The 25456-nt window shown below is 44.4% G+C and overlaps 1 protein-coding gene across 1 annotated transcript in view; it reads right to left on the bottom strand.

Annotated features, from left to right (window-relative positions):
* LOC106570201 (thrombospondin-3b) overlaps positions 1-23639 on the bottom strand; it is a 42052-nt gene extending 18413 nt beyond the window's left edge. Inside the window, exons 1-6 of the mRNA XM_014142279.3 lie at positions 23290-23639; positions 19115-19321; positions 13139-13392; positions 8724-8826; positions 2352-2378; positions 2125-2207 (exon numbers count right to left, since the gene is read on the bottom strand). Of these exons, the coding sequence (XP_013997754.1) occupies positions 2125-2207; positions 2352-2378; positions 8724-8826; positions 13139-13392; positions 19115-19321; positions 23290-23374 (759 nt within the window). The 5' untranslated portion in view covers positions 23375-23639. The remainder of the gene's footprint in view (positions 1-2124; positions 2208-2351; positions 2379-8723; positions 8827-13138; positions 13393-19114; positions 19322-23289) is intronic.
* Positions 23640-25456: the final 1817 nt, after the last annotated feature.

Below are 25456 nucleotides of genomic sequence, written 5' to 3'. Positions count from 1 at the left end.
ACTGCAGTTGCTCTATAGAACAGTAGTGTACTGCAGCTGCTCTATTGAACAGTAGTGTACTGCAGTTGCTCTATAGAACAGTAGTGTACTGCAGTTGCTCTATAGAACAGTAGTGTACTGCAGTTGCTCTATAGAACAGTAGTGTATTGCAGTTGCTCTATAGAACAGTAGTGTGCTGCAGTTGCTCTATTGAACAGTAGTGTACTGCAGTTGCTCTATTGAACAGTAGTGTACTGCAGTTGCTCTATAGAACAGTAGTGTACTGCAGTTGCTCTATAGAACAGTAGTGTACTGCATTGCTCTATAGAACAGTAGTGTACTGCAGTTGCTCTATTGAACAGTAGTGTACTGCAGTTGCTCTATAGAACAGTAGTGTACTGCAGTTGCTCTATAGAACAGTAGTGTACTGCAGTTGCTCTATTGAACAGTAGTGTACTGCAGTTGCTCTATAGAACAGTAGTGTACTGCAGTTGCTCTATAGAACAGTAGTGTACTGCATTGCTCTATAGAACAGTAGTGTACTGCAGTTGCTCTATTGAACAGTAGTGTACTGCAGTTGCTCTATAGAACAGTAGTGTACTGCAGTTGCTCTATAGAACAGTAGTGTACTGCAGTTGCTCTATAGAACAGTAGTGTACTGCAGTTGCTCTATAGAACAGTAGTGTACTGCAGTTGCTCTATAGAACAGTAGTGTACTGCAGTTGCTCTATAGAACAGTAGTGTACTGCAGTTGCTCTATAGAACAGTAGTGTACTGCAGTTGCTCTATAGAACAGTAGTGTACTGCAGTTGCTCTATAGAACAGTAGTGTACTGCAGTTGCTCTATAGAACAGTAGTGTACTGCAGTTGCTCTATAGAACAGTAGTGTACTGCAGTTGCTCTATTGAACAGTAGTGTACTGCAGTTGCTCTATAGAACAGTAGTGTACTGTAGTTGCTCTATTGAACAGTAGTAGACTGTAGTTGCTCTATAGAACAGTAGTGTACTGTAGTTGCTCTATAGAACAGTAGTGTACTGCAGTTGCTCTATAGAACAATAGTGTACTGCAGTTGCTCTATAGAACAGTAGTGTACTGCAGTTGCTCTATAGAACAGTAGTGTACTGCAGTTGCTCTATAGAACAGTAGTGTACTGCAGTTGCTCTATAGAACAGTAGTGTACTGCAGTTGCTCTATAGAACAGTAGTGTACTGCAGTTGCTCTATAGAACAGTAGTGTACTGCAGTTGCTCTATTGAACAGTAGTGTACTGCAGTTGCTCTATAGAACAGTAGTGTACTGCAGTTGCTCTATTGAACAGTAGTAGACTGTAGTTGCTCTATAGAACAGTAGTGTACTGTTGTTGCTCTATAGAACAGTAGTGTACTGTAGTTGCTCTATAGAACAGTAGTGTACTGTAGTTGCTCTATTGAACAGTAGTGTACTGTAGTTGCTCTATAGAACAGTAGTATATTGTAGTTGCTCTATAGGACAGTAGTGTACTGTAGTTGCTCTATTGAACAGTAGTGTACTGTAGTTGCTCTATAGAACAGTAGTGTACTGTAGTTGCTCTATAGAACAGTAGTGTACTGTAGTTGCTATATAGAACAGTAGTGTACTGTAGTTGCTCTATAGAACAGTAGTGTACTGTAGTTGCTCTATTGAACAGTAGTGTACTGTAGTTGCTCTATAGAACAGTAGTGTACTGTAGTTGCTCTATAGAACAGTAGTGTACTGTAGTTGCTCTATAGAACAGTAGTGTACTGTAGTTGCTCTATAGAACAGGGGTATTCAACTGGGGGAGGTACAGGGGGTCCAAAATAATGAGAAACTATCTAGCAAATCTATTCATTTTAAAATATGATAACTTCTCCTTGCCTGATGATAAGACATGACATATAATGGGGGTCCCAGTTTGGTTTCCTGGGAGGAGGTCCCTGGGCAAGAAAAGCTTGAAAACCCGTGCTATAGAACACTGCCATCTCTCAAACAGTTACGTTGTTGTTTATGTGAGCACACAATTGTTGAACCTGCACATTTCTGCTTGTTTCCTCTCTCTTTTAGTCCCCTCTCACCCTCAGTCCCTGTGCCTCTTATCCAGTCACCACCTGGGCCTATTCCCCCTCTCATTCTCTCTCCATCTCTTACCTGTTCCCTGATGTCCTCTCGGAGTTCGCCAAGAATCTGGTTGAAGATGATCAGCTGGCCAATCAAAGCCTTGGTGTGGTCACCTGACACAGTGATGTCCAAGCATTAGAACATAAGCACAGGCAAACCATTAAAGTAAATGATAGCATTATACCGGTAACTATAATTGTTAGGTAGCATTTGGGTAGGGGGAGGTTGAAAAACCAGTGTTTCTGATTGATACTCACCCAGAATGGCATTGACATCGGCGCTAACTATGGAGACAAGAAAGTCCACTTTAATCATTTCAATCATAACACACTACTCATTTTAATATACTATTCCTAACAATGCCTTTCACAGACATGAACTAGTACATGTAAACAGAGATGGAAAAAGGACAACCGAAATGACAATTATATGTTAGTTACGTGGGCTCACCACTAGAGGGGGTTAAAGTGATAAGAATACACTACTGAGATTAGCTTCTGCTGACCAAATACCTAATGTGACGTTTGGGTAGGAGGAACAAGTGGATGGAAATATATATATCAGCAGATATCAAAGTGAACAGTCTCTATAGACAGACAGGTTTCCTCCCACAATGTACCAATATTCTGGCTTATATGTCTGTACATAATAAATGTCAGTTTGGCACAGAGGAAAAAGGCAGAGTTGGGACATCTGGCTTTCCTACATCACTGTCTAATCCGCAAGTTGCCGCAAGTCCACAATAAAACCCCCAGACAAAAATGTAGTTTTTTTGTTACCAAGACAATGTCATTAATCCCAGATCTAGTGATGTTACTCCTAGGTCTGAGTTTCTAAGACTAAAGTGAATATAACATTATACACTTAGTATACCAAACATTAGGAACAACCTCCTAATACTGAGTTGCACAGAGTTGCACAAATTTCGTCAGCTGGTGATTGTCAGGCAAATAACTGCCGGTCTCACGATAATTGACCGTTTGTCAACAAACACATTTAGCATCTTCTGGCTCCCACACATAGCCTACAAGCCACTGATGCAGACCGTGGGAACATTTACATTTTAAAAAGTATAATAAATCCATGCAATATAGCCTACACAATCACAATAAATCCATTATTTAATTTAGACAGGTCTAAAGAAACATGATATGGAGAAAATGTAGTCTATTTCAGAAGAACAGAATAGCATACTCTGAGTTGTCCTTATGTTAGGTCCTGATCTGGCTATGCCATATGGCTGTAGGCTACACTAGTTCATTTAGCAGACAAGATTTTCTTTGAATTTCGTGGCATAATTTTCTAGTATAAATTAGAAAGGGTCTTTTCTCTAAACGATTTGAGGGAGTGTGCACATGCAGCTATTCTGTGTTGAGCGGTTAACAAAGAAACAGGTACTCCTACATGCATAATTTAGAGTTATTTAAGTAACTTTAGTTATGATACAAAGGCTTGTCTATATGTTTTGATTTTTAATACATTCTAAGGCTGCATGATGCGACTCTAATGATTATTTGAAAAAAAGTTGAATGAAAGGCATGAGCTCTATTTGTTTTTTCATCAGTCTCTCATTCACAATTTGACAAGCACTTGATAATGCCTTGAATTTCCCAGCGGCATCCCCTTTGTGTGGCCGTAATTCCCCCCCAAAATATCCATGCCTTTAGTGGCCAGTGGCTGTTGTGCTCTCGGGCTGAATATAATCATTATAATTCCTTCTCCCTGTGTGCTGCTTGCTCCAAAGCACCTCTCACTCACATGGCTCTGTCACGGATCCCTTGGAACTTTCATTACGCACACCTGTCCCCTATTCCCACTGATTAGTACTTGTACAGTTGAAGAAGTCAGAAGTTTACATACACTTAGGTTGGAGTCCTTAAAACTCGTTTTTCAACCACTCCACACATTTCTTGTTAACAAACTATAGGTTTTGGCAAGTCGGTTAGGACATCTACTTTGTGAATGACACAAGTAATTTTTCCAACAATTGTTTACAGACAGATTATTTCACTGTATCACAATTCCAGTGGGTCAGAAGTTTACATACACTAAGTTGACTGTGCCTTTAAAAAGCTTGGACAATTCCAGAAAATAATGTAATGGCTTTAGAAGCTTCTCATAGGCTAATTGACATCATTTGAGTCAATTGGAGGTGTACCTGTGGATGTATTACAAGGTCTACCTTCAAACTCAGTGCCTCTTTGCTTGACATCATGGGAAAATCAAAATAAATCAGCCAAGACCTCAGAAAAACAATTGTAGATCTCCACAAGTCTGGTTCATCCTTGGGAGCAATTTCCAAACCGCTGAAGGTACCACGTTCATCTGTACAAACAATAGTACGCAAATTTAAACACCATGGGACCACGCAGCCATCATATCGCTCAGGAAGGAGACGCGTTCTGTCTCCTAGAGATGAACGTACGTTGGTGTGAAAAGTGCAAATCAATCCCAGAACAACAGCAAAGGACCTTGTGAAGATGCTGGAGGAAAACAGGTACAAAAGTATCTATATCCACAGTAAAATGAGTCCTATATCGACATAACCTGAAAGGCCGCTCAGCAAGGAAGAAGCCACTGCTCCAAAACTGCCATAAAAAAGCCAGACTACGCTTTGCAACTGCACATGGGGATAAAGATCATACTTTTTGGAGAAATGTCCTCTGGTCTGATGAAACAAAAATAGAACTGTTTGGCCATAATGACCATCGTTATGTTTGGAGGAAAACGGGGGAGGCTTGCAAGCCGAAGAACACCATCCCAACCGTGAAGCACGGGGTGGCAGTATCATGTTGTGGGGGTGCTTTGCTGCAGGAGGGACTGATGCACTTCACAAAATAGATGGCATCATGAGGTAGGAAAATGATGTAGATATATTGAAGCAACGTATCAAGGCATCAGTCAGGAAGTTAAAGCTTGGTCGCAAATGAGTCTTCCAAATGGACAATGACCCCAAGCATACGTCCAAAGTTGTGGCAAAATGGCTTAAGGACAACAAAGTCAAGGTATTGGAGTGGCCATCACAAAGCCCTGACCTCAATCCCATAGACAATGTGTGAGCAGAACTGAAAAAGCGTGTGCGAGCAAGGAGGCCTACAAACCTGACTCAGTTACACCAGCTCTGTCAGGTGGAATGGGCCAAAATTCACCCAACTTATTGTGGGAAGCTTGTGGAAGGCTACCCGAAACGTTAAAAGTTAAACAATTTAAAAGCAACGCTAACAAATACTAATTGAGTGTATGTAAACTTCTGACCCACTGGGAATGTGATGAAAGAAATAAAAGCTGAAATAAATCACTCTACTATTATTCTGACATTTCACATTCTTAAAATAAAGTGGTGATCCTAACTGACCTAAGACAGGGAATTTTTACTAGGATTAAATGTCAGGAATTGTGAAAAACTGAGTTTAAATGTATTTGGCTAAGGTGTATGTAAACTTCTGACTTCAACTGTATAAGTGTGCCCTTTGGTTTCCATTGGGCTGTCGATTATTGTTATAATGTCCGTTGGTGCGTGTGAGTACCTGTGCTGTGTGCTTTGGGCTTTCGTGCCCTTGTGGATTGTGTAGATGATTGCGGGTCTCGTCCTGTGGGTGGGTGGGTGCGCGCGCGCGTGCGTGCGTGCGTGCGCGCGCGGCACCCACCCACAGGACGAGACCCGCAATCATCTACACAATCCACAAGGATTATGCATGTAATGCTTTTAATCCACATACATACATACATACATACATACATACATACATACATACATACATACATACATACATACATACATACATACATACATACATACATACATACATACATACATACATACATACATACATACATACATACATACATACATAGATAGATAGATAGATAGATAGATAGATAGATAGATAGATAGATAGATAGATAGATAGATAGATAGATAGATAGATAGATAGATAGATAGATAGATAGATAGATAGATAGATAGATAGATAGATAGATAGATAGATAGATAGATAGATAGATAGATAGATAGATAGATAGATAGATAGATAGATAGATAGATAGATAGATAGATAGATAGATAGATAGATAGATAGATAGATAGATAGATAGATAGATAGATAGATAGATAGATAGATAGATAGATAGATAGATAGATAGATACATACATACATACATACATACATACATACATACATACATACATACATACATACATACATACATACATACATACATACATACATACATACATACATACATACATACATACATACATACATACATACATACATACATACATACATACATACATAGATACATACATACATACATACATACATACATACATACATAGATACATACATACATAGATACATAGATACATACATAGATAGATAGATAGATAGATAGATAGATAGATAGATAGATAGATAGATAGATAGATAGATAGATAGATAGATAGATAGATAGACACGCATACATACATACATACGTACGCACACATACGCACGCACGCATACATACGTACGCACGCACGCACACACGCACGCACATATATATATACATACACATATATATATATATATATATATACATACATACATACATACATACATACATACATACATACATACATACATACATACATACATACATACATATATATATATATATATATATATATATATAAATACATTTTTTTCGAGGTAATCCTCGCTCTTTTGTTTGGGTTTCAACCCTGTGTGTTGTATACGTGTTTGTTTGGTCTTCGTCCCCGTGCCCTCACACAGCACGCCGTAACTTGGGGGCGTAATAAAAAACCCTATTACGCATTCCTGCGCCTGTCTCCTGAATCCTTGTTACCAACGTGACAGGCTTTCCGTCACGTAATCGGGTCTTTCGCATAGGCTACAAGTGAAGACCGATACATCGGGGATGCAACTGCGCGTCTCTTTATCCAATTCTGAGGCGCATATTGAAGATATTGAACGGTTCACATTTAATTTGTCAGCCAACTAGGTGAGTAGGCATAACAAACAGCAAAAGCACTAGCCTATGTCAGTCTACTATCCCCCATAGTACAAATGTTCACCTATTCTGTGTGAGAAGTAAATGTTCCAAACATAGTCTGGGACAGTTGTGGGATGCGATAGATCCCAAATTAATACAACCACTAGCATCCAAAACCCTTTTTTAAGCAATGAGGCTTACGCAACAGATCAGAATGTTTAGCTTAAAATGTAATGATAAACTATTAGGCTATTTCTTCACATTATAAGCGCAACCATGTGCACACGGCAGTAGGCGGTAAGCGCGAATGTTCCATTAACGAGAAAACACCATTATCAAAAGCGACCGCACAAAGGATTATGCATGTAATGCTTTTATTATAGAGGTGCATTTTGTACAGACTGTATATAGACTTTCTTTTTTCTACTGTGTCATTGACATGTTTATTGTGTTATTGGCTTGTTTATTGTTTACTTCATGTGTAACTCTGTGTTGTTGTCTGTGTCACACTGCTTTGCTTTATCTTGGCCAGGTCGCAGTTGTAAATGAGAACTTGTTCTCAACTAGGCTACCTGGTTAAATAAAGGTGAAATAAAAATAAATTAAAAAATGTATGGTGAAAATTATCTTCCCCAAACTTCAAACTCACGCACTGCGTATGTATGCCAGTTAGGCTCTATGCCTGTTGCAAAGCGGATTAATGTGCTTACATTTTAAGAAGTTATTTGGCCACTTGAGTTGCGATACAAACCTTACCAAAACATATAGGCCTATGGGCTAGGCTACATGAGTTGTGCGACTATGATTTGAAAAAGTCACAAAAAAAGGTATGTCTTCTTTCTTGCCTTATGCTGGTCATCATTCACAAGTGATAATAAACTCAGAAAAAAAAATAAACATCCTCTCACTGTCAACTGCATTTATCTTCAGCAAACTTAACGTGTAAATATTTGTATGAACATAACAAGATTCAACAACTGAGAAATAAACTGAACAAGTTCCACAGACATGTGACTAACATAAATTGAATAATGTGTCCCTGAACAAAGGGGGGGTCAAAATCAAAAGTAACAGTCAATATCTGGTGTGGCCACCAGCTGCATTAAGTACTGCAGTGTATCTCCTCCTCATGGACTGTACCAGATTTGCCAGTTCTTGCTGTGAGATGTTACCCCACTCTTCCACCAAGGCACCTGCAAGTTCCCGGACATTTCTGGGGGGAATGGCCCTAGCCCTCACCCTCCGATCCAACAGGTCTCAGACGTGCTCAATAGGATTGAGATCCGGGCTCTTCGCTGGCCATGGCATAACACTGACATTCTTGTCTTGCAGGAAATCACGCACAGAACGAGCAGTATGGTTGGTGGCAATGTCATGCTGGAGGGTCATGTTAGGACCCTCCACCTCCAAATCGATCCCGCTCCAGAGTACAGTTGTCTCCTCCCCTTCATCTACACTGATTTAAGTAGATTTAAACAGGTGACATCAATATGGGATCATAATATTCACCTGGATTCACCTGGTCAGTCTATGTCATAGAAAGAGCAGGTTTTCTTAATGTTTTGTATACTCAGTGTAATAAATTAGTATGAGGATTGTTTGCATGAGTTTATGGTTGTATACAAAGATTTTACCTGAATTCTGAAAATGTGTATCTCCCTGAAACGGACAGTCGGTAAGGATTCCTGCTTTGGCTATGGAGCCACCCAAAGCCAGTTTCAAAGAGTCCACTGAGCCCTGAAACACGCACACACAAGCACAGTACAGTTAAAATAATGAACTCTCTCACACACACAAAGGGGCATGGTAAGTGGAAAATCATGCTAATTTGTATTCGGAGTAAACTGTCACTTTTAAATGAATGTCTAGGCCTAGGGCTATGTTTATGCAACTGACAACATGCAACATTCCCTACAACTCCTCTGGGACTGCAGCTCCCCCAGGACTGCTGCGCTAAAGAAATATCAGCCAGTGCAGAGAAGTACAAAAAAAGATTTCCCCCGTTAGTTAACACAATCAACGTTTCCCTCTACTCAAAATGTTTCACAAAATCTATGTAATATTAGCCACTTTCAATGCGACGTGACGAGCATGAGCAGTTGCGAGTAGATTAACTTGTTTTGAGATCAAAGCGAGAGCTGCATGTAGCCACGTGTGCACATTTATTCATCTTCGTTGCTAGTTATTGAGTTATGGCTAATTTCTGGTCAGCGTCTTTGAAAAACGAGTCAGGTAAAGAGCTTTTTTATGTCTTAAAGGGGCAGTGTTATATTTTGAGACAGGCTTGAATAAGCTAAAAAGTAGCCAATAGGCAGAGGATACCATACATTTTTGTCTGATTCTTTGTAACAATAATAATGGTATGGGAATAATAATGCATTTTATTTTGTAAAAGTGGTTTCTAGCATCAAACACAACACAACTACATTTTCTGGCACTTCCTTGTCTGAAGGACAAGTGGATAAACAGGTTAATGTCAAGCCCTGCAAGTTTTTTTTAAAGTCTCATGGAATGTAATTCTACATTTAATACCACACATTGACTGCTACAGTAGGCTGAATGCTAGAACTGCTATTTCCATGTAAATAATATTTTTGTAATGGTAGGCCACTCTGGTAGGCCTAGATTATGATCACTTAAAATCTCAGTGTTCACAGTAAACACACACAGGAAGTTGCACAGAATATTCACAACATACAAATTCGCACTCAGTAGACCTGAAATTTTCTCAGTGCAAAAACAATTAGAGGGAACATTGACCCCCGGTCTTACTTAGACATATTGCGGCACATGCTCTGGGTTGTATTCATTGGGGCACACCATAGCAAAAAATAATCAAAATGTTGTGCAACGAACAAATTCTGGTAGTACCTCCCCGTTTCACTCCCCTTCTGACCGCTTCCTTCTGTTTTATGCCTAGTGAACATGACCCTGGTCAGTACCCGTGTACACCTGCATACATGTCACCTGAGCGGTCCATTCAAGATAAGAGATACAAACTAGGAACAATAGCTGTAGTGTGCCCTCTCATTTTAGATATTTCCTTCTACAATTTCCCCCCTCCTCCTTCCTGCTCTCTCTTTCATCCATCCTGACAGGGAGTGTGGCATCTATCAGTCAGATAGTCCCACATGCAAACAGCACCACAGGGTTACAGATAACTACATAGTTCTCCATATAAGCGTCAGCATGAGCCATAGAAATGTAGCTGACAGATAGGATGTGCAGCTCTAGTCCACGTTATTCAATTTTTTTGATGAAAAGTTACTTATAAAATAGGAGACATTTGACAGTTCACTCAACATACATACGTACATACCCCAAACAGAAGCCATGGATTACAGGCAGCATCCGCACTGAACTAAAGCCTAGAGCTGCCGCTTTCAAGGAGCTGGACTCTAACCCCGAACCTTACAAGAAATCCCGCTATGCCCTCCGACGAACCATCAAACAGGCAAAGCATCAATACAGGACTAAGATCAAGTCATACTACACCGGCTCTGACGTTCGACAGATGTGGCATGGCTTGCAAACCATTACAGACTACAAAGGGAAGCACAGCCGAGAGCTGCCCAGTGACACGAGCCTACCAGGCGAGCTAAACTACTTCTATGCTCGCTTCGAGGCAAATAACACTGAAACATGCATGAGAGCACCAGCTGTTCCGGAAGACTGTGTGATCATGCTCTCCGCAGCCGATGTGAGTAAGACCTTTAAACAGGTCAACATTCACAAGGCCGCAGGGCCAGACGGATTACCAGGACGGGTACTACGCGCATGCACTGACCAACTGGCAAATATCTTCGCTGACATTTTCAACCTCTCCTTGTCCAAGTCTGTAATACCAACATGCTTTAAGCAGACCACTACAGTCCCTGTGCCCAAGAACACTAAGGTAACCTGCCTAAATGACTACCGACCCGTAGCACTCACGTCTGTAGCCATGAAGTGCTTTGAAAGGCTGGTCATGGCACACATCAACACCATCATCCCAGAAACCCTAGACCCACTCCAATTTGCATACCACCCCAACAGATCCACAGATTATGCAATCACTATTGCACTCCACACTGCTCTTTCTCACCTGGACAAAAGGAACACCTATGTGAGAATGCTATTCATTGACTACTGCTCAGCATTCAACACCATAGTGCCCTCAAAGCTCATCAATCAGCTAAGGACCCTGGGACTAAACACCTCCCTCTGCAACTGGATCCTGGACTTCCTGACGGGCCACCCCCAGGTGGTAAGGGTAGGTAACAACACATCCGCCACGCTGATCCTCAACACAGGGGCCCCTCAGGGGTGCGTGTTCAGTCCCCTCCTGTACTCCATGTTCACTCATGACTGCATGGCCAGGCACAACTCCAACACCATCATTAAATTTGCCGATGACACAACAGTGGTAGGCCTGATCACGGACAACGACAAGACAGCCTATAGGGAGGAGGTCAGAGACCTGGCCGTGTGGTGCCAGGACAACAACCTCTCTCTCAACGTGATCAAGACAAAGGAGATGATTGTGGACTACAGGAAAAAGAGGACCGAGCACACCCCCATTCTCATCGACGGGGCTGCAGTGGAGCAGGTTGAGAGCTTCAAGTTCCTTGGTGTCCACATTGCCAACAAACTAACATGGTTCAAGCACACCAAGACAGTCGTGAAAGGGCACGACAAAACCTATTCCCCCTCAGGAGACTGAAAAGATTTGGCATGGGTCCTCAGATCCTCAAAAGGTTCTACAGCTGCACCATCGAGAGCATTCTGACTGGTTGCATCACTGCCTGGTATGGCAACTGCTCGGCCTCTGACCACAAGGCACTACAGAGGGTAGTGCAAATGGCCCAGTACATCACTGGGGTCAAGCTTCCAGCCATCCAGGACCTCTATACCAGGCAGTGTCAGAGTAAGACCCTAAAAATTTTCAACGACTCCAGCCACCCTAGTCATAGACTGTTCTCTCTGCTACCGCACGGCAAGCAGTACCGGAGTGCCAAGTCTAGGTCCAAGAGGATTCTAAACAGCTTCTACCCCCAAGCCAAAAGACTCCTGAAGATCTAGTCAAATGGCTACCCAGACTATTTGCAGTGCCCCCCCCCCCCCTTTACACCACTGCTACTCTCTGTTGTCATCTATGCATAGTCACTTTAATAACTCTACCTACATGTACATACTACCTCAACTAACCTGTGCCGCCGCACATTGACTCTGTATCGGTACCCCCCTGTATATAATTTCGCTATTGTTATTTTACTGCTGCTCTTTAATTGTTTGTTGTTGCTTTTATTCTTATCTGTATTGTTTTGAAACTGCATTGTTGGTTAGGGGCTCGTAAGTAAGAATTTCACTGTAAGGTTTCACTGTACCTGTTGTTTTCGGCGCATGTGACTAATATAATTACATTTTATTTGATAACTAATATCTACGACATCTTATTAGCCATGCAAAATCTAGGTAATTTGCTTAATAAGTGGCATAGATGTCAGTTGTGGATAGAAGATTAGGCATGTAAAACAACCATAAATGAGCAACACTATTAAAATGAGGAATTCATTGGTCAGGCTGGGTTTGTGTTTCATGTATGGCCTAATTACCTAATTAGGTGATTTGTATGGGGATCTGGAATACTCCCTGTATTTGCTTTGGTCTTATAAAAGCTAACCTGCCAGACTCCTGCCAACCACATACAAGTAGTGTAGTACAACATGTTGAGTTAGGAAGTATGATTAGAGACTGAGTCTGAGAGCATGCTTTAAAATGTGCTCTGAATAAATAGAGGTAGACTAAGCAATATGACATCATAATTTTGCAGCCCTGCCACCTTCTGCTTCACAAAAACTATTAGCTCTTCCCAATTTTTGCGCTCCCTTGAGTCACACGTGCCCACATTGGGAAGAGTTAATTGTGGAAGCCATTGGGCAGATTTAAATATTGTTGTTGATTTCTGTAAGCAGGATGCCCCACTGCGTATGATGATATCTTATTGCTAAGTCTACCTTTAACTTCAGTCTTGGTCTGTTCGGAACTTATTAAAGTTGTGTTTCATCACCTGTAGCCTGGCATAGGCCTTCTGCCCGTTGCGTATCTCCACAGACTCTGCCTCAGCTGGGAGCTGGACCATGGACGGCAGGACCTGTGCTGAGTCAGCCAATCGGCAGTTGACATAGAGTTCCATGTGGAGGTGGTTTTGTTGGAGCCCACCCACATGGAGGATGAGTGACTGGATGCGTCCATCGGAGAGGCCGGGGTTCTGGAGGTTCACTGTGTGGAGTTTACCATTCTCGCGTACGTAGCGCACCAGAACTGAGAAACAGAGAGGATTCTAAGATCAGGTCATCTCTTGTGGACAGATCTACGTAAACATAACTGGTACCATAGAATCTGTCGGGAAGGAATGGGATGCGTTGGATAACGAGCAGCAGTAGTTCCTGTGTTTGGATTTTTTGTCACTGGTTATTTGTAAAAATCACAATTTCATAGGTGTTAGCATCTTTCAAATTACAGAAGGGAAGGGGACATTCAGTCCATAGCCCGTAATCTCTCTTGGACAGATTCTCGTGAAAAGATGAAACTGCGATAATCTAGTAGTTCCTGGTTTGGAGTTTTAGACATTTATTATTTGGACGAATCAGGATTGGATGAAATCAGTGCTTAAACTGGTGGGATGATTTTCAAGCCTGTGTATGGATGATAAATGGTTTCCACTAGATCCCACAGTCACAAAGTCAAAATTGGCTGTATGATAAAAATTCATACAAATAAAAAAAAAACGTTTTTGCCCAAAATAAACACAAGTGAAATTAGCGGAAGGGAGGGGTTTAGCCAAGAGTTTCTATTTGCGAGGGAGAAGACTTCACTTCCTAAGGTAATAACAATTGTTAACGGCATTCCCCCAGAAAGTAAAACAGGAAATTACACACTTTCAGGGGAGAATTTTACTTCTTGGTAACCGAGATTAATTTGCCTGTAATTTAGCAAAGAGAGAAGGTGGAGATCCTCGTTCCGGTTCCGCTCCTCGTTCTAGCATCTCTTAATCCCTTCTCTTAAAATGTACCGTATGTACCCAGAACATAGAGATCAGGCAACCCTGAGCATCATTCAAGCTAGCCTACATACTGTAGAACAGTTTGTAGAACGAGAGCTCCATATGAAAAAGCAACATACATATTGTTCATTGTTTTGCAACTATCTTAGATGTATGTGTCACGAATCCCACCGAAGGTGGCTCCCCTGCCTGCTCGGGCGGCGCTCGGCGGTCGTCGTCACCAACCTACTAGCCGCCGCTGATCCCTTTTTCCTTTTTCATTTGGTATGTCTTATTGTTTGCACCTGTTCCTCATTTGGGTCTTTTGATTTTGGTTATTTAAGCCTGGTTAGCCCGCCCAGGTTTGTGCGGGATTATTTAGCGTCAGGTTGTGTTTTTTTGTAGTTGGATGTGCTGGCGATTTACTGCTGTTATATTGTATGCAGGCTGTGCACCTGTTCTGGGCACTTTGCATTTTTTCCACGCCGGTTGTGTTGGCGTCGATCGTGTTGTGTTTTATTTAAATAAACACAAAGTTCCTTACCTCTGCTCTCTGCGCCTGACTCCTACCACCACTCCTAGCAACTACTGACAGAATCCCGCACCAGCTATGGAGTCAGCAGGAGCAACCTCCCCTCCTCTCCCATCGATGGAGGAACGGGTCCTTCACCATACCACCATCCTCCACCGAATCGGCTCAGCAATGGAGCAGATGATGGAGAGGATGGACCGATGGGAGAGGAGTGGCCTCCCTACCGCATCCCCAGCACCAATTCCCCCTCCACCATCTACCCCTCCACCGACATCCGGACCCGGAGCCCTACGCCTGGCTCTCCCCAGGGAGTACGATGGAGCGGCGGCTGGGTGCCAGGGGTTCCTGCTACAGTTGGAGTTGTACCTGGCTACCGTTTGTCCGACTCCCTCGGGAGAGGAGAGCGTAAGCGTCCTCGTCTCCTGCTTAACGGGACGTGCCCTGGAGTGGGCCAACGCAGTGTGGTATGGCCCAGACTCGGCAAGGGATCACTACCCCGAGTTCACCCGCCGTTTCCGGGCCGTGTTCGACCACCCAGCAGAAGGCCGGGCGACGGGTGAACGGCTGTTCCACCTGCAGCAGGAGACGAGGAGCGCACAGGACTTTGCTCTGGAGTTCCGGACCTTGGCTGCTGGAGCGGGGTGGAACGACAGGGCCCTGATGGACCACTATCGGTGTAGCCTCCGGGAGGACGTCCGCCGTGAGCTAGCCTGTCGGGACACTACCCTGTCACTAGATGAACTAATCGACATGTCCATTCGTCTCGACAATCTGCTGGCTGCGCGCGGGCGTCCAGACAGGGCCCTGTTGGTTCCACCTCCAGGTCCTCCAGCCCCCATACCTATGGAGCTAGGGGGGGCCGCGTCCAGGGGAACCGGAGGAGGAGGCTCCTCTTGTACCCAGTGTGGTCAGAGAGGACACACTACCGACCGGTGCTGGGGGAGCTCCTCTGGGAATCGGGATGGCAGACGGAGCACTCCTCGTTCATCTCAGGTGAGTAAGCACCAACCTCACCCAGAGCTCCCTGTTGGTCACATGTTCGTTTTAGTAACTTTCCCCTTGTTTTCTCCCTCTTTCCAGCATAAGGCGCTAGTCGATTCAGGCGCAGCTGGAAACTTTATGGATCGTGGGCTCGCATTAAGGCTAGGGATTCCCCTGGTGTCGTTGGACCAACCTTTCCCCGTGCACTCCTTAGATAGCCGACCATTAGGGTCAGGACTGGTCAGGGAGGCCACGGTGCCACTGGACATGGTAACGCAGGGGGATCATGGGGAACGGATTAGTCTCTTCCTCATTGATTCTCCTGCGTTTCTGGGGTGCTGGGGATTCCCTGGCTGGCCAATCACAATCCCAATATTTCGTGGAGACTGAGCACTCCTCAGAGGGTGGTCAGAGGAGTGCTCAGGCAGGTGTAATGGAGTTTCCATCGGTGCGACGACGGTGGAGAGTCCAGACCATTTTTCCACTGTGCGCATTCCCTCAGAATATGCCGATTTGGCTATCGCCTTCTGTAAAAAGAGGGCGACCCGATTACCACCTCATCGACGAGGGGATTGCGTGATAAATCTCCAGGTAAACGCTGCACTTCCCAGGAGTCACGTGTACCCATTGTCACAGGAGGAAACGTTGGCTATGGAGACATATGTCACGGAATCTCTGAGACAGGGGTACATTCGGCCCTCCATGTCACCCGTCTCCTCGAGTTTCTTTTTCGTGAAGAAAAAGGATGGAGGGTTGCGTCCGTGCATTGATTATCGAGGTCTAAATTCCATCACAGTAGGGTGCAGTTACCCACTACCTCTCATCACTACGGCGGTGGAATCATTTCACGGCGCGCGTTTTTTCACGAAACTGGACCTCAGGAGCGCTTACAATCTGGTGCGTATCCGGGGAGGAGACGAGTGGAAAACCGCATTCAGTACCACATCGGGCCACTATGAGTACCTCGTCATGCCGTATGGGTTAAAGAATGCTCCAGCCGTCTTTCAATCCTTTGTTGACGAGATTCTCAGGGACCTGCACGGGCAGGGGGTGGTGGTGTATATTGACGACATCCTGATTTATTCCGCTACCCGCGCCGCGCATGTCTCCCTGGTGCGCAAGGTGCTTGGGCGACTGCTGGAGAATGACCTGTACGTCAAGGCTGAGAAATGTGAGTTTTTCAAACGAGCCATTTCCTTCCTGGGCTATCGCATTTCCACCTCGGGGGTGGTGATGGAGGATGACCGCGTTAAAGCCGTGCGTAATTGGCCGACTCCGACCACGGTAAAGGAGGTGCAGCGGTTTTTAGGGTTTGCCAATTACTACCGGAGGTTTATCCGGGGCTTTGGTCAAGTTGCTGCTCCCATTACCTCACTGCTGAAAGGGGGTCCGGCGCGCTTGCGCTGGTCAGCAGAGGCGAACAGAGCGTTCAGTCGCCTGAAGGAGTTGTTTACCGTCGCTCCAGTGCTGGCTCATCCGGATCCCTCTTTGGCATTCATAGTGGAGGTGGACGCGTCCGAGACTGGGGTGGGGGCCGTGCTATCACAGCGCTCGGGCACGCCACCCAAACTCCGCCCGTGCGCTTTCTTTTCTAGGAAGCTCGGGCCGGCGGAGCAGAACTATGACTTGGGGGACAGGGAGTTGTTAGCTGTGGTCAAGGCTCTGAAGGTGTGGAGACATTGGCTTGAGGGGGCTAAGCACCCTTTCCTCATCTGGACTGACCACCATAATCTCGAGTACATCCGGGCAGCTAGGAGACTGAATCCGCGTCAGGCCAGGTGGGCCATGTTCTTTACCCGTTTCCGGTTCACGATCTCTTATCGGCCAGGTTCACAGAACACGAAGGCCGACGCACTGTCCCGCCTATATGACACCGAGGAGAGGGCCATCGATCCGGCTCCCATTCTTCCAGCGTCGTGTTTGGTAGCTCCGGTGGTATGGGAGTTGGACGCGGAGATCGAGTGGACGTTACGGTTGGAACCTGCACCATCGCAGTGTCCGGCAGGTGTTCAGTACGTACCGTTTGGTCTCCGTGATTGATTGATTCGATGGGCCCATAATCTCCCCTCTTCGGGTCACCCTGGGATCGAGAGGACAGTGCGGAACCTGAGGGGGAAGTACTGGTGGCCCACCTTGGGTAAGGACGTGCGGTTTTATGTTTCCTCCTGCTCGGTGTGCGCTCAGAGCAAGGCTCCTCGACACCTGCCTAGAGGGAAATTACACCCCCTCCCCGTTCCACAGCGGCCGTGGTCACACTTGTCAGTGGACTTCCTCACTGACCTTCCCGTATCTCAGGGGAACACCACTATCCTGGACGTTGTGGATCGGTTCTCGAAGTCCTGTCGTCTCATCCCGTTGCCCGGTCTCCCTACGGAGCGCTGACCAGCACCGCAGTGAGACCCCTGTGTTTGCACCAGGGGATCGAGTCTGGCTCTCGGCTAGAAACCTGCCCCTCCGCTTGCCCTGCCGGAAGCTGGGCCCGCAGTGTGTAGGGCCGTTTAAAGTCCTGAGGAGGATAAACGAGGTGTGTTACCGGTTACAACTTCCATCTTACTACCGTATTAACCCCTCGTTTCATGTGTCTCTCCTCAGGCCGGTGGTGGCTGGTCCCATGCAGGAAGGTGAGGTGCCGGAGGTTCCTCCCCCCCGCTGGACATTGGGGGGTCCCCGGCGTATAAGATACGCGCCATTCTGGACTCCAGACTTCGGGGGGGGGCCTACAGTACCTCGTCGACTGGGAGGGGTACGGCGCGGAGGAGAGGTGCTGGGTACCCAGGAAGGACATTTTGGACCCCCCACTACTGAGGGAGTTCCACCGCCTTCATGGGGATCGCCCTGCGCCTCGTCCTCCGGGTCGCCCTCGAGGTCGGTGGCGGCGCGCTGCGGGAGCCGCGCGTCAGGAGGGGGGTACTGTCACGAATCCCACTGAAGGTGGCTCCCCTGCCTGCTCGGGTGGCGCTCGGCGGTCGTCGTCACCGACCTACTAGCCGCCGCTGATCCCTTTTTCCTTTTTCATTTGGTATGTCTTATTGTTTGCACCTGTTCCTCATTTGGGTCTTTTGATTTTGGTTATTTAAGCCTGGTTAGCCCGCCCAGGTTTGTGCGGGATTATTTAGCGTCAGGTTGTGTTTTTTTGTAGTTGGATGTGCTGGCGATTTACTGCTGTTATATTGTATGCATGCTGTGCACCTGTTCTGGGCACTTTGCATTTTTTCCACGCCGGTTGTGTTGGCGTCGATCGTGTTGTGTTTTATTTAAATAAACACAAAGTTCCTTACCTCTGCTCTCTGCGCCTGACTCCTACCACCACTCCTAGCAATTACTGACAGTATGGGTGTAGGGGCTCGGGGTCAATTGGGGAATCCCACTATTGGGATTGGGTGACTGTGTCTTAGTTATAGGCCAGGAAGAGAATCAATTTAGGCTACACCAAAATATCTATCTACCACACTTCCCTCCCTATCCCCTCTACTGACAGTACACCCTACCTTTGTTGATCTTGCCCATGAGGGCCACCTCCAGGTACTTCCTGTTGTCGCCTTTGTTGTAGACTCCCAACAGCACTCCTCCCAGTTTGGGCGGCAGACGAACAGTTGACACCAGGTAAAAGTCCGACACGAAGCCCAGAGCCCCCGACATCTTCCCCACCGCGGACGCAATCTGCCTGGCATCATGCAGCTCCAGCATGTCAATCACTGAAAGATGGAGGGGTGGTAGTGAATTACATGGGTCCAGTTTGAATACTTTGGAAATGCCTCCTTAAAGTGTGCACGTGTGTAGAGTGTGAAAAGGAGGAGGGATGGATAGTGATGGAGAGGGTAGAGAAAGAGGGATATTGCAATAGAGAGAAAATAGGCATACAAAAAAGAAAGAAGGACAAACAGATGACACAAAAAAAGGAGATATCGGATGGAGTAAGAGTGAAAGAGAAAAGATGAACGAACAGACACTTTGGAGGGTTTATTGAGAATTTATAAGCCAGACACAAACTCAACGCCTCGTCTTCTTTCTGTTCCGTCGCCCCTGCCACAAAATAAACACTGTCACTGAAAAGACCAGCATTTGCTGTCACTGTTGGTGGCAGAATTTATGTCTCTCATTGAACTGGGTGCTGCTGGAATCTTTTCTTTATGAGACGTCTCTCCATTTATGGTGAATTTTGGTGGTGTTATAATGGTAAGTTATTGGCCATGGTTGGCAATGGCGACTGACGTGGGGCTGCAATATACAGTATGTTCCTTTGCTTTAAAAAAACGGTTTCTTATATTTGTCTATGAAGATATTGGAAACACTTTGAGAGGTTGGAAATACTGCAGGGAGAAAAACATGGAGTTCGGATGACAGGAAAAGTCTTAAAATGCTTGTAACCAACATGAATGTGTGCAAATGTGTGCAGCAACAGAACGCAGACAAAAAATGTCATATGTAACATTCTCAACTGTTGTAACAAGTATGTTCAAGGCCTAGATAAGAGTTCATTTATCCTATGAGCGTTTTGCTTGACCTCTCGTCCAGGTGAGTGAGTGAGTGAGAGAAAGAGAGAGAGACGAGAGAGATGACAGACGAATCGGATTAGACATACCAGCCTCTCTCTAATCGTTCTCGTGTCTCCCTAGTGGCTGCCCATTCAGCAATCTGACTAAAGCCAAAGACATCAGGAGTGCCTCTAACCACCAATTCTCCCCTTGCAGACGCACGTCTCTGTATACCTTCCCCCCTTATAATACAAGCCCAGGATTTGTTCAGTCTGAATTATGTTAAATATAGACCTGGACCTAATGTGTGACCAACTGCGTTCGAACCCAGTTCTCTTGCGGGCCAGAAGATTAGCCAACTCAGCTAAAACCTTCATGTGTCAGGCAGCTACAGTACTCATCTCTTCATGGTTAACCAAATCACCAGTTAGGAATGAACCTAATGTTTAGGATTTAGCTTAGCGGGTTAATACAGTATTGTGGTGTGCAGGAGACCCGGGTTCAAACCAATAATGTATATAAACCCAGGATTGCTGATGCTACGTATTGCCAATGAGAGGATTTGAAGCAACCGGTTGGCAATATTGACAGTTTTGGCACTCCTCAGAAGAAGCAGTCCTCGATAGGAATGAATGTAATTCTACAGTATTTTATTTAAATGTCTCAAGAACAAAATTACACGTATTTCAGTATTTTTTTGTGGTAGTGGGGGCAGTAACATAAAACAATGCAAAAAATTGTACTTTAAGGATTTATTTTATGTTTAGCTGGCATATAATTTAAAATAATGCATTGATATGTATGTAATATAATAAATATCACAAAATAAATGTAGACATTAATAAATGCATTTGCATAGCTTCCAAAATATTTTTTTTACAGTGGTGTGGAGTGCCATGTTGGAGGCAAGAAAACAGCGCCCCCTGTCAATCATATAGTGTATATATAAATCATTGGTTCGAACCCAGTTGGTCACATCAGCACCCCAGGCATTCCATTGTCACACAATGCTAACTCCTCTTGTTGGTCACCTTTGCTTTCAATCAATTTTTCTCACTCTCTACCTTGGTCTCCTCCCCATCTCAACTGCTGCGTTGCTTGTTGGTTAGTTCTACTTGGTCTCCTCCCCATCTCAACTGCTGCGTTGCTTGTTGGTTAGTTCTACTTGGTCTCCTCCCCATCTCAACTGCTGCGTTGCTTGTTGGTTAGTTCTACTTGGTCTCCTCCCCATCTCAACTGCTGCGTTGCTTGTTGGTTAGTTCTACTTGGTCTCCTCCCCATCTCAACTGCTGCGTTGCTTGTTGGTTAGTTCTACTTGGTCTCCTCCCCATCTCAACTGCTGCGTTGCTTGTTGGTTAGTTCTACTTGGTCTCCTCCCCATCTCAACTGCTGCGTTGCTTGTTGGTTAGTTCTACTTGGTCTCCTCCCCATCTCAACTGCTGCGTTGCTTGTTGGTTAGTTCTACTTGGTCTCCTCCCCATCTCAACTGCTGCGTTGCTTGTTGGTTAGTTCTACTTGGTCTCCTCCCCATCTCAACTGCTGCGTTGGTTAGTTCTACTTGGTCTCCTCCCCATCTCAACTGCTGCGTTGCTTGTTGGTTAGTTCTACTTGGTCTCCTCCCCATCTCAACTGCTGCGTTGGTTAGTTCTACTTGGTTAGTTCTACTTGGTCTCCTCCCCATCTCAACTGCTGCGTTGGTTAGTTCTACTTGGTTAGTTCTACTTGGTCTCCTTTTTATTTTCTTTGATGATCTTCCTCCAAGTCCTTATCATCTCACACTCATTCGCTCTTCAGTCTTCTCCCATTCTCTGTCACTTCAGATATTCACTCTGACACATGGCTGAAAGTCAAAGCTGCAAGAATTGAAGGGGTAGAGCTCAACATCATTGGAAGTCTCGTGAGTCTGTCCTGGCTTGCAAAAACAAGGCTCTCTGCATTTGATATCCCCCTTACCAAAGTTCTTCTTTTTTCTTTTTTTTATCAGCCTCCACTGTTTGATCGAATCCGAAAGGTCGCCTTCTGGACACCCTCTTCTTTCCTCTATCCCCAACGTTCAGAACACTCTGTTAAATCACTTTTAAACTGCTACTGAGTGGGATGGGCTTGTTCAGTAGACCAGAACACTGACCACTGCAGATAGAAATGCACCGTATAGAACAGATTCCCAATTGTATAGGTGAAGAGTGAGTCCAGTCTCTACCATTTCTGTCTGCACCATTCTGAATGTTCAGTCCCACTGAAAGCAGCCCTAGTGAATGAAAAGGCAGAGCAGCAATGAGCCTACGTGTTAAGAATTTGTGAGGTGATCCTTCTCTTTAAAAGGACTGTTGTATGGGCCAGTAACCATTAGTAATCAGTGTGATGGACAGGTGTAATTAGAATATCTCTTTCTCGCTCTCCCTAAGTCATAGTTGACATGTGCACACCTTGAGCTGACAGCCATTCAACCGCTGCACCATCATTGTGGGCATGTCCCTGTGAAAACCTATTGATGCCCATCATCTGTTTGGCCCCATTGCACCATATGGTTCAGCAAACACCGTCTAGTAGGAGGCAGACCCGTAAGCATTTAGCAGGTCATCTGGTCTTCTCTATTGTATAGAGACTGCAGCCATTGTATGCAGAATTAAGAAGGAAAAGAGTAGGCTTGAGATGTTTACCGTTTCAAGTTTAGGAGCTCTTTATAAAGCAAATGTATGCTTAATATGTCATTTATTATTCTGACGGCATTGCAATGTAATGATAGAGATTATGTAATACGCAGCCACAAAATTAAGGAAATTAGAGGGGGGGGGGGGGGGGATTCTGGCAGGGGGGAGATTTTCGGCACAACACGCAACAACAAAAAAGTCATTCAATTTGCATGACCTCAAATGTTGAAAAGGTGGTGGGCGATGGCAAGCATTCCACAAGAGCGCACATTTCGCGTTTGCCACATTGGTGTCTATTTGGTCTATTTTTAATACACTCGAGTCTACAGTGGTTAAATTGAACATAGCCTAATCAGAATGCCTCAACACCGCGAAAGTCAATTTGATAGGAATTACCATAATAATCATTAACCTTTTTATTATTTTACATATAAGTTGTGGCATACAGCTAGTGAACGATGCAGTGGCTTCACTTACAATGCAATTAAAACTAACAGAATACTATTTTGTCAAAGCATGCGTTATAGTTTTCATTACCTTGCATTTCTGAAGCCCTGGTCAAGCTCAAGAGAACAGCCGCGCTCGCAAGCAGCAAACTTAGCACAAACCTCACCATATCCATCCTCAAGGCACAAGGTTCATGAACGTTCCCTAAAATAATCTAATGTATAACTTTTCAACTGTGACTACACCGAAGTAACGAAACGTGAGTGGAGGTGTGTGAAGAACACTCCTCGACAGGCACGCTGACCAGCGCGGGTGGAGTTGTCAATGAGTTTAGGCTCACAGTCGCGCTCTCCGCGCGCCAGGCAGGTCAGCGGGTCCCGCTCGTTGATCCGCGCAGTTTAGGCGTGTGCTGCGCCGAACACTTTCCTTATCTCCCAAATGAGAAACATGAGCTGGTCTGCGAGCTACTTCAGACAGTGAACAGGGCAATTGCCTCTGTGCGCTCCCTGTCTCCAGCTTGCATACTGATAAACTGAAAATTATTCAAACTAAATGAAAACAAATATCACTTCTTACTGTACATGAATTGCAATCACACAATTAATGTTGAATTATGGTGCAATGATTCCGTTTAATATGTGTGCATACATACGATTTGCTTAATTGAGAGCTGGTAAATACGGGATATTCATTTAACAATAGCACCATTTTATATAAAAAAAGCATCCCACAGGATCTAATTGACAATCCTACTAGACCAGGTCCAAACAGCCAAACTTGACTCTTGACAACATTTGGAATGACCTGCCAGAAGCTTTGAGAATTATCTTATGTATTTCTGAAAACTTGTTTTTTGGTTCAAGTACCACTGCTGAGATTATGTCATGGCTCTGGGCTTTTGCCTTCAAGTTATAGTTTTCTTTTCTGAAATAATGTGGTTGTAGATTGATTATTGAGACTGTTTAAACTAAAGTACAATTAGTTTGATTTCATCCATATGTTGTGTCTCATTGGCAATGTTTTGGCCTACACTGTACACAATGACAACACACAGGTCAAAAGACTAATGCGGAGACAAAACATATGGTGAAAATAATATCTCCCTCCTTGTAGTAGTTGCCTGAAGTGGAGCTCATAGAACACACAAACATTGTCAGTTGGAGCCATTTTTCAGCATATTATTGAGTGTACTGTGTGTATTTCCCTGTTTATATGCTTCAGTTCAACCTCAGCGTAAGAACCAGGGCGTGTTCAGGAGGGTGTAACATAACATAACATTCAGATAAGTATATATTGTCTCCACAAAGCATTTCTAACAAACATATAAAACGCAACATGCAACAATGTCAAAGATTTGACAGAGTTACAGTTCATATGAGGAAATCAGTCAATTTAAATTAATTCACTAGGAGCTAAATCTATGGATTTCACATGACTGGGAATACAGATATGCATCTGTTTGTCAGATACCTTTAAAAAAATGGGCCTAAGGATCTCATCATTGTATTTCTGTGGATTCAAATTGCCATTGAGAAAATGCAATTGTGTTCGTTGTCCATAGCTTATGCCTGCCCATACCATAACTCCACTGCCACCATGGGGTACATGGTACACGAAGTTGACATCAGCAAACTGCTCGCCCACACAACGTCATACACACTGTCTGCTATCTGCCCAGTACAGTTGAAACCGGGATTCATTTGTGAAGAGCCCACTTCTCCATAGGACATCAAAGGTGAGCATTTGCCCACTGAAGTCTGTTTCGACACTGAACTGCAGTCAGGTCAAGACCCTGGTGAGGACGACGAGCACACAGATGAGCTTCCCTGAGATGGTTTCTGACAGTTTGTGCAGCAATTCTTTGGTTTTGCAAACCCACAGTTTCATCAGCTGTCTGTAATAAAGCCCTTTTGAGGGGAAAAACAAATTCTGATTGGCTAGGCTATGCCCCTTCTCAGTCATTTGAAATCCATAGATTAGGGGCTAATCAATTTATATCAATTGACTGATTTCCTTATATGAACTGTAACTCAGTAAACTCTTTGAAATTGTTTCATGTTGCATTTATATTTTTGTTCAGTGTATAAATGTGTTTTTTTTCTGTTGTGACAGAAACCTTCCCTGTGTTAACCTAAAGTCTGTCTCCTTCCCATTCTTGGAAAGATCAAGCAATTTAAATAACTTCCAGTTAATATATGTGCTGTACTGTATAATTCTGTCTATGTTTTCCATTGTGATTTTAGGGGTAGGGTAACAT

This window comes from Salmo salar, chromosome 14, assembly GCF_965601325.2.
Source record: "Salmo salar chromosome 14, fSalSal1, whole genome shotgun sequence".
Taxonomy (NCBI): Eukaryota; Metazoa; Chordata; class Actinopteri; order Salmoniformes; family Salmonidae; genus Salmo; species Salmo salar.
This window is presented reverse-complemented; position numbering and strand designations above follow the sequence as displayed.